We start from the raw sequence: 8879 nt of genomic DNA, 5'->3' as shown, positions 1-8879 counted from the left end.
GAGATCTGCCCTGGCCAGAAAAGCCCCAGTGATGCTCTTCATCTCAAAAAACCTCCACGTTTTGGGCAGAAAGTGTAACTGCCACCTGGCCACCAGCGCAGAGCCAGCCAGGAGTGGGCTGGCCAGGGCGAGGGTTGACAGCTCTGCGTTGCGTCCGTGTGTCCGTGCGCTGGCATTTGGGCTGGTCTCCACCGTCATTAATGAGTAACAACCCCAGTAAGTCTTTTGTCTCTTGACCTTGAAGCATAAAATGCAGAGATAAGCCTGGCCCCATTGCAACCCTCCCCCCCCAAGGAGAAGCTATTAAAAAGCAGCTGGTTTCTGCTGGTAACTGTTTGTTTTCTTTTTTCTGTCTAGAGAGGGCAGCTGGGGCAGCGCGGAAAGCTGAGCGCCGACTTCTGCCGCCCCGGAGCGGCGGCCTGCCCCGCTTCCCCGGGAGCCCGGCTGGGCTCGCGCCCTGCGGCTGCCCCTGCGCTGGGACACCCAGCCTGGCGTCAACCCCCCTGCTCCTCTCCCCCATCCAGGCTGGGTGTAATTTGGGCATTTGGGACTTTGCCCCCACCCCAACCCCGAGCTGCTCGCTGCGGAGCAGCGCTGGCAGTTGGGAGACGGGTGCGCTCGCCTTGCGTTTGCTGTGGGGCAGCTGCCCGGGCCCGGGGGGGGGGCGCAGCGGGAGGCGGGATGCCCTGCAGCTCCCCGCTTCCGTGCCTCGCCAGCCCTGGAGCCTCCGCTGGCACGGAGCGGGAAGAGGCTCCCCCGAGCTGCTCTGCGGGCAGGCTGGAAAACCGCCCCCTCCTTCCCCGTCACCCCGGAGCTCCCGGGCGGGCGCTGGCGCCCTCCCAGCGCCCTCCTGCCTCGGTGCCCCCGGGGGGGGGGGGGGAGGAGCGGTAACAGCGACGGGACCTCGGGCCAAGGTCCGCCGCGTCCCCATAAACAAGCCCCGGGCGGCCGGCGGAGGCGCCGGCTGCCTCCAAAGGCGCCGGCTGCCTCCAAGGGGAGGTCAAACCCTGGGGCAGTGCAGCGGGCAGGTCTCCCCGCCAGCGCTGCCCTCGGCGGGGGCGCCCCCGGGCACCCCTCTGCCAGGCCTCCGCTCACCGCCCCCCCCCCAGGCGCCTTCCGGCCCGGAGCCCAAGTTTCTGCAGTGGAGGAAAAATCCCAAAATCGCTGCGGTCCCACTGTGGGGGTCGGCCCCCCCCCCCGGATCCCCCCGAGCCCGCTCAGGCCCCGCCATTACGCGCACCCCACAGGCACAGCGGGGAAGGCTGGTTTTGCCTGGTGAGCCGGCGCTAAACTCAAACGCGCCGTATTTCGGCAGTAACGACGTTGCCAAGCAGTCAGGAACCCTGCGAACCCCCCCGGGCAGCAGGCGGGCGGGCGCCCAGGGCCGCAGGGGCTTCGGGGCCGCAGGGGCTTCGGGGCCGGGCTGCCGCATTCGGCGCCGCCAAGGAGCGGCGCCTGCCGCTGGCGCGGGGCCGGGGGAGGAGGAGCGCGCCGGTCCAGCGCCCCTGGGGCCAGGCTGAAGTTCGGCCCGGGCTGGGGGGCGGCCGCGCTCGGCCGGGCCCTCCCCGCCGCCCAGCCTACAAAAAGGGGCTGCGGCAGCGCTTGGCTCCCCTCGGGCCGGCGGGCAGCGCCATGGCGGCGGAGGCCGGTGGGGAGTGCGGCATCTGCTACGAGGCGTACCGGGCGGCCGGGGCGGGCCGGGCCCCCCAGCAGCTGCCCTGCCGCCACTCGCTCTGCCTCGCCTGCCTTCGCAAGCTCGTCTGCCGCGCCGCCGCCGTCGCCTTCGTCAGCTGCCCCTTCTGCAGGACCGTGACGCTGGTGCCCGAACCGGCCCCTGGCGCCGAGGCCGCTGGCCCTGGGGCCGCGCTGGCCCTGAGCCTCCTCCACAGCGGCGCCCGCCCGCCTGCCGCCGCCAGCGAGGAGGAGGAGCAGGGCGGCCCCGGCTGGGCCCCGGCGCGCTCCTTGGCGGTGGAGGCGGCCCGCGCCGCCCGCGCCCCCATTTTCGCCGTGAGTGGCCTGGTGTCGCCCTGCGGCCTCCGGCGCGGCCCCGAGGCGCCGGGCGCCTTCGTGCTGGGGCTGCCGGGCCGGGGGCTGCTGCTGGACACGCAGCCGCCCCTCGCCTCCATGGAGAACCTCCGCCTCGGCTTCGCCGCCGGCATCCTCGTCCTCATTGTCTCCACCTTCTTCCTTCTCGTCTTCCTCAAGTAGTCTGGGCCGAGGGGCTCCCCTCGCCGGTGCCCCGCCGGCGCCTCCGGGCTGCGCCGGCGTCCTGACCCGCCTCGGCGCCCTGGGAAGGAGCCGGCTCCGGCCACGGCCTTGGCGGGGCTCGCAGGGACCGGCGCCAGGACAGGGCCGGGAGGCCTCAGTACGGGGCAGGATGCGGCCCTGGCATGCGGTGGGGGCTGCAGCTCGCTCAACTATATCCGCTGGCCGCGCCACCTGTGGCCCCCAGGGCACTGGACTCTTTAAAAATTAACTTATTTCAGCGCTCTCCTTCACCTCCTGGGGTTTGCCTGCACTTGGATCATGTTTACGGCTTTCCCCGGAGCGCTCTGGACGCTACCTCCCCCCCACAGCGACAGCTCAGCGGGAGCCGCAGCGCAGAGCCGCTTCCTGGAGTCACAGTCCCGGAGACCAGAAAATTCCTCTGGAAGATTCTTCCAGGAGGCAGCAGCCACATCCACGTAGCCAACGCTGCCTGCAGAGGTGCCCGTCTTTCCATCAGGGGTTTTAGTTTGGGTGGATTCAGTGGGCTCCGGCATGTGCCTTGGCCCTCCATGGACCCTGTTGCATCAGGCAGCCAGGGCAGAATTAAAGGGGATGGGAAACATCCTTCCCCTCCTGCTTTCCTGGGGGTGGAACATTTAAAAAACAAGGGGAAAAAGCCCATTTGCCTTAATGTCACAAAGCCTGGGCGTGAGAGTTTGTAACGTGCACGTGGAGGGATGTGGCAGCTACAAGCGCAGGAGCAGTCCCTGTGCCAGCCCTGACACGAGACGGTTCCTGATCGCATTAAAGACACACGTTGATGCGGAGCGCTTTCCTCCTGTTGTTCTTCCACGTAGCCCAGACAGGGACCGTTTCACAGGGAAGGTGTTCAGGAGCACAGCATGCCACCTCCATCTCAGAAGCCAGCGCAGCCAAGGGGAGCGGTCATCAAGGAGGGACCCTAGGCGTGGGGTCCTCCCTCCACTAAGCCCTTGGAGGTACTGGCTGCTGAGTCCCCACGTCCGCCCAGCGGCACGTCTGGGCTGTGCAGCTTGGGCCTTCTGTGATATACCCTCCTCCTTCCTGCAGGTTAGCCCCCAGCTGCCAAAACAGCCCCGTGCAATGGCATCTGCCCCAGGCCTCTACTGGCCAAGTCCATCACTGTGAGGGGCCTCCAACCCCAGTCTGCTGCCTCCACGGGGAGCACAGGGGCTTCTTATGTTCACCTCTCCTGCAGCTAGAAGCAGTTGCAGAGAGAAACAGATTAGTTTTAGCTACTGAGCTTTAGCCACAAAAATCCTGGAAGCTATAGGCTAAGGGTACAGCGAGGTGCCAAGGCCTAGGTTTGTGCCTGCACCACAATTTTGTTTTGTACTTCTCACACAAAGATCAGGCTGGGCCCTTGAGGCTGTCGTGTCCCAGTGCGTGCAGCAGCAGCACTCACAGCGTACAGGGACCTTCTCTCCTTTCCCAGGAGAGGGGTTTAACAGCAAAAGGTCTCCTCTCATGTAGAGTTTCTAAATCAACAGGAATCAGAGTTAAGTTAGAGTTCAAAAGTCAAGCAACGTTAACAGCAAGAATTACAGGTTTAATTGCACTTTATTTTTCAAAAAGTGAAATGCAAATTGTTCAGTTGTCTATCTGGAATTGGAAACAAGTGGAATTTGTTAGTATGAGTTACTGCCTCCCCTAGGATGTTACCACACACACAGGTAACAAAGGCCACTTCAGGGTATCTACACTCAGAGCATCACAAAGAAGGGGACCCACAGGAGATCTGGGTTTCACATACCATCATTCAGCACTGAATAATCATTCAGTGCTTTGACTTGTGAAGCTGCTCTCCAGGAAACCCAGCAACATTCACCGTACAACACAAGCATTCGCATGTGAACAGGCTGGTTAGTTCACAGGCTTTGGTCTCAATCCACAATTTTGGCTGCATTTGGCAATTTAATCACACAGACTGCAAAGCAGGAGAGTACCCAGCATTTTTGTTTTCTTCTTAGAAATTTCACCTAGGAGGACTAGATTAAGTTCAGTTCAGAGATGATGAGATCAGTTGTAGAACTTAAATGGCAGTGGAATTGTTTTAAGAACTCCCATTTTATTAAGCAGAAAGTTTTTTTCAATTGTTTTTAAAGCCATTAAGAACCACTTATACTTTCTAGCTGTGCTAGTATAGGTGAATCTAGAACTAAAAGTGCCAAAGATTAAACTTGTTTGCCCAGTTGTCTACTCTCATTGCTTTCCTCTTTTGCTCCACTTAGACTGAGAAGTTACATCCCAAACCCTTGGTTGCCTGGCACATGCCATAACCTAACCCAGCCTTTGTCCAACCACCATCTGGTATTTTTATCTCATTCTACCACCATGACAATTCACACAGCAGCAGATAAAAAGGCACAGGAGATAGGCTTGGCTGCCGACAGTAACTCTCTCTCTAGAGAGAGGGAGCACATTACCCATGTCTGTATTGCTGCTAATAAGGGGGTTCCTCTGCCAGTGAAACATAACCCAGAAAAAGATCTCATCTCTGCCTGCGAACAGAGTGAGAAAAGGTGAGTATAATACAGACTGTGCAGTGAGTTGCTTCCATGAGGCCTGGGTGAGCCTCAGGCTACTCTATAAAACATGGGTGGGGATTTGGCTTCTCAAAATAGCAATTACTAGATGCTCCATCTGTGCTTGGAGCATTGGTCCAACAGGGCCCCTATTGCTGGCACCTCTAAAGGGCACCTCTGCCAAGCAGGCTTTGGGTCAAAAACCACCACAGGTGCTGCAGCTCTGAACAGTCAGCAGGCCCAACCTAAACTGCCTCAGCCCCTGAGGTTTCCACAAGCCACCTGTGCAGACCCTGTGGCTCATGAAACGCACCTGCTCTGAGTGTCTTGGCTGAATTGCTCACCTCCATTTCTAAGTGATGAGATGATGCAGAGCTCCTGAGAGCCACCTCTTGGGACTAGCATAGAAATATTCCAAAGATCTTCACTGGGGAAGGAGAAATTTTAGTCTTTAAAATCATAACCTAATGCAAGGTTCTGCCCAACTTGTTCTTCCGAAACACTTTACAAAGTTCATATTCGTATAAAGTTTCAGATTAACAAATCAAGGGTTCACATAAGTAGGACAGCAATACAAACATGCAATAAGACCCGTCAGTTCCTCCAGTTAGGCCCAACCTCTGTGCATGTTTGTCAGATCAGAAAGAGGGGTCCAAGTGTTCAAGAGTGCAAGAGCCACTTGCTCTCAGACCCCATCAGCCTGCAATACAAGAATGTCCCTGGTTGTTCACAACTATCCCATATATGCAGCTCATAAGTGCCAAGTGCACACGAGGAGGCCATGCCCTAAGGAGATGGCTCACAGGCTTGCCAGACAGCTCTTCATCCCAGCCAGTCCAGATCATCATCATCGTCATCACCAAAGAGCGGAGCTGGAGGGGGGCGCCCTTTCAGGCTCTGGACGTGAAACCAGAGGGAAACTGTCAGTCTTAACAGTTTCCCCGTATTTAGCAATTCCTGTACAGCTCAGAGGCTCTGAAACCTCCATCAACTATAGGCAGATTATATCAAGAAACCTCGCTACTGTTATTTTTGTGTTTTTCACATTATGTCTTAATCTAAGAGAGATGCTTAAAGATGGAGTGGGATAGGAGCCTAACAACCCTCTGAGGTTCTTGTAAGAGTAGAGTCACAACAGAAAGCACTACAGCTTTATGATGATACTTGAATTGGTATGGGCAATCTTACTAACTTCACATCAGCATGAGTTTGCTCTCACTGTCATATCCCATGCAGCTCCAGCTTCAACAAGGAAGTCCCAGGTATTACAAATTTAAAACAAGAGAGTGTATGAGCAGCTCTGACTCCAGTTACCAGGAGTCAATCAGCTCCCATTGCCATAGGAGGGATTTCACAGAGAAACCACCACCTGGAGCAGTTTAGTGGGAATAGAAGGATACAAAAATACTTACTACTTCCTCCTCATCCTCCTCTTCAGATGGAACTTGAGGCTTCAGTGGTTTGTGAGATGCTGTTTCAAAGAAGTTGTCAGCCTCGAAAAGGCTAGAAGAACATAAAGCACCTGCTAATGATGTGATCTTGGTTTCCTTTCACATGTTGTATTAAGAATGACGCAAGTCTCATCACTCAAGCAAAAACTCAGCTTAGCCTTTTAAGACAGGTACTATTCACCAGTGTGGAATAGCTCACTGAGTGCCCTGGCAGCCATCAATGACACAGGTCCTAGAGAAACTGCCCGCTCCCCTCTGCGCTCAGCTAGGAGATGTTTAGAAGAGACAAGAGCAACACTGCCACCATCCAGATGCTTTGTTCTGCAGCTCCTATCCCAGCAGAGCACGCCCCAGACAGCCTGGACTCCACCAGCAGCTTGGCTTGTGCTGTCCAGGACTATCACCCCAACAGCCGCTCAGCCCCACTGCACGTGCTGTCCCACACTAACAGCATAGCTGTACCAGCCACTGGTGGGTTGCACCTCTGGGCATTGCTAGTCTGAGCAATCAGCAGGAAAATGAGACAGTGGCTACCCCAGCAATCCTAGCTTACCTGGAATCCTTCTGCCTGGGGCTGGAGCCCAGTTCCTGGTGTCCTAGTGTTTCTCTAATGGTAGCTGAGATCTTCTCTTCTGCACTGGGTACTGAAGCAAGCTCCTCAGAGCTATCCCCATCAGAGGTGCCTGTACAGCTCCCTCCCTCGCTATTTAAGGGAGGGGGCTCTAAACTTCCCACAAGCTCCTCTGCCTTCTCCCCAGCTCGCTCTTCTGGAAGCATGGCCACATCCACATCTCTTGGCTTTATTTCTAGAACAGAAGCTTCTCCAGCTTCTGCCTGCAAACGTACTCCTGAGGGACTACATCTGTTCTCAGCTATCCTGATGGAACTGCTCTCCTCCTCTTGCTCAGCTAAAACAGAGTCCTCATGCACAGGAGAAACAGGCTGTCCTGCAAGCACCAGCCCATTATCAAGATTCAGACAGGATTCAGGTACCGAAGAGGCAGGTTCCCAGTGAACCCCTAGGGCCTTCTCCTCTTCTGACACTCCACTGCGTTGTGTGGCCTGTTCCTCCTCAAGAGTTCCTGGCCTGGCAGCTAGAGCAGCAGACTTGTCTTCCTGGTCAGACACTTCAGAGCCTGTGGTTACATCCCCAGGATCAGCTAGGCCTGTAGTGCTCCGTGCTGGGCTATGCTGTATGGGCTCTCCGTGGTCTTCCTTTGCTGTAGGTGATTCCTCCTGTTCCTGTTTCCCTGCTCGTGTTCCAGACCCCTCTGCTTTACTGTCCTGCTCTTGTCTCTCTTGCTGCCTATGGAGTAGCTGCAGTGTTACAGTCTAAAAACAAAACGAGCAGAGAGAATGTAGGTTATACCCTGGATGAACTACTGCAGATCCCTGTATCTTCACCCACTGTTGGGCTGCTCTCCTACCCATGACAAATTTCTTAACAGTTATTTCAGACTCACAATACACATTGGTGCTTTTAGCCCAAGCCTCCTTCTTTCACAGTTATCACCTTGTAAATATCTCAGTTGTACCTTAATAGTGTTCATGACAACACCCAGAACCGTCCTGCCACTGTAGGTCTCTTCCAGTTCAAATTCACCTCGAAGAGATTGAAACACGCCATTCATGATCTTCTTTACCTGGAAGAGTAGAAGAAAAACAAAAACATGTCCCATTAATTTGTGATGCACTGGACCTAAAAAAAAAAAAAGAAAAAAAAAAAGAAAAAAAAATCAGATACTCCTCCAGGCAAGAAAATAATAAACCCAGCAAACACATTTGGTTTCAAAGAATTCATTTTTCACATTAGAAATTCCAAGACTGAAGAAGAATAGTCATGTTGTTTAGATTCTGAAACATTATACACACCAGAGCCATCTCTCCAGAAACGAGGCAGGCTGACATTAATTTCATTAATTTTCCATCAGTCCTTAAAATCTTAAATCAAAGTCTGAATCTTAAGTTTTATACTGAAAAATCAAGCAACAAAGTGGGCAGATAGAATTAAGAATCACATCCTTTCTTCCTCTATAGACCCTGCTACTGGAAACATATCATATGATACCCAGTGCTTCCATAGAGGGGGGAAAAAGCCCAAAGTGTGTTTTTTTTTTTTTTTTTTTTTTTAATTTCTCCTCAATAGAAGACTAATTTAAGCTAAGAGAGACCATATCTGCCCAATAAGTAGAAATACTTGCTGGCCAAGCTCACTTCTTCCACGAAGTCTGCAGGTGGAGAGCTGTCCCGATTCTTCACCAGCTCTTGTATGTGTTCTTCGTAGCCAGCCTTCAGCACCACAATATCAGACTGCAAGGCTGAATACTGCCAAGTAGAAATTTAAAGTTAGAACAGCTTCACAGACAGGACCACAATGAACCTTACACTGGAATGGTTAGCTGTAAACTCTGTTTTAGCAAGGGGTAAAACTGATGAGTGTAGTTTCAACCAGAACTTTGACAGAGCACTGCAAAAGACTCCTCTGAAACTAACAGCACCAAAACAGACATCCAACCAAGCGAAATCCTTGGTGACCCACAACCATGCCATGAACTTTTACAGTTCATGTAACACCAAGAACGGGCATGGCATTACTGAGCTCCCAGTGGAAGGAGGGCTGGGTCTCATCACTGGGCCTGCTCTGGTTTGCTGGAAG

The 8879-nt window shown here is 54.4% G+C and overlaps 1 protein-coding gene across 4 annotated transcripts in view; it reads right to left on the bottom strand.

Annotated features, from left to right (window-relative positions):
- Positions 1–3788: 3788 nt before the first annotated feature.
- FKBP15 (FKBP prolyl isomerase family member 15) overlaps positions 3789–8879 on the bottom strand; it is a 28996-nt gene continuing 23905 nt past the window's right edge. For all 4 annotated transcript variants that reach the window (XM_062590950.1, XM_062590951.1, XM_062590953.1 and 1 more), the window contains 5 exons: positions 8438–8548; positions 7759–7866; positions 6777–7555; positions 6185–6275; positions 3789–5669 (listed from right to left, as the gene is read on the bottom strand). In XM_062590950.1, the coding sequence (XP_062446934.1) occupies positions 5595–5669; positions 6185–6275; positions 6777–7555; positions 7759–7866; positions 8438–8548 (1164 nt within the window). In that variant the 3' untranslated portion in view covers positions 3789–5594. The remainder of the gene's footprint in view (positions 5670–6184; positions 6276–6776; positions 7556–7758; positions 7867–8437; positions 8549–8879) is intronic.

This window comes from Rhea pennata, chromosome 18 (genome assembly GCF_028389875.1).
Source record: "Rhea pennata isolate bPtePen1 chromosome 18, bPtePen1.pri, whole genome shotgun sequence".
NCBI classification, from domain to species: domain Eukaryota; kingdom Metazoa; phylum Chordata; class Aves; order Rheiformes; family Rheidae; genus Rhea; species Rhea pennata.
The sequence above is the reverse complement of the archived record's forward strand: the minus strand, read 5'-3'. Positions and strand labels throughout refer to the sequence as shown.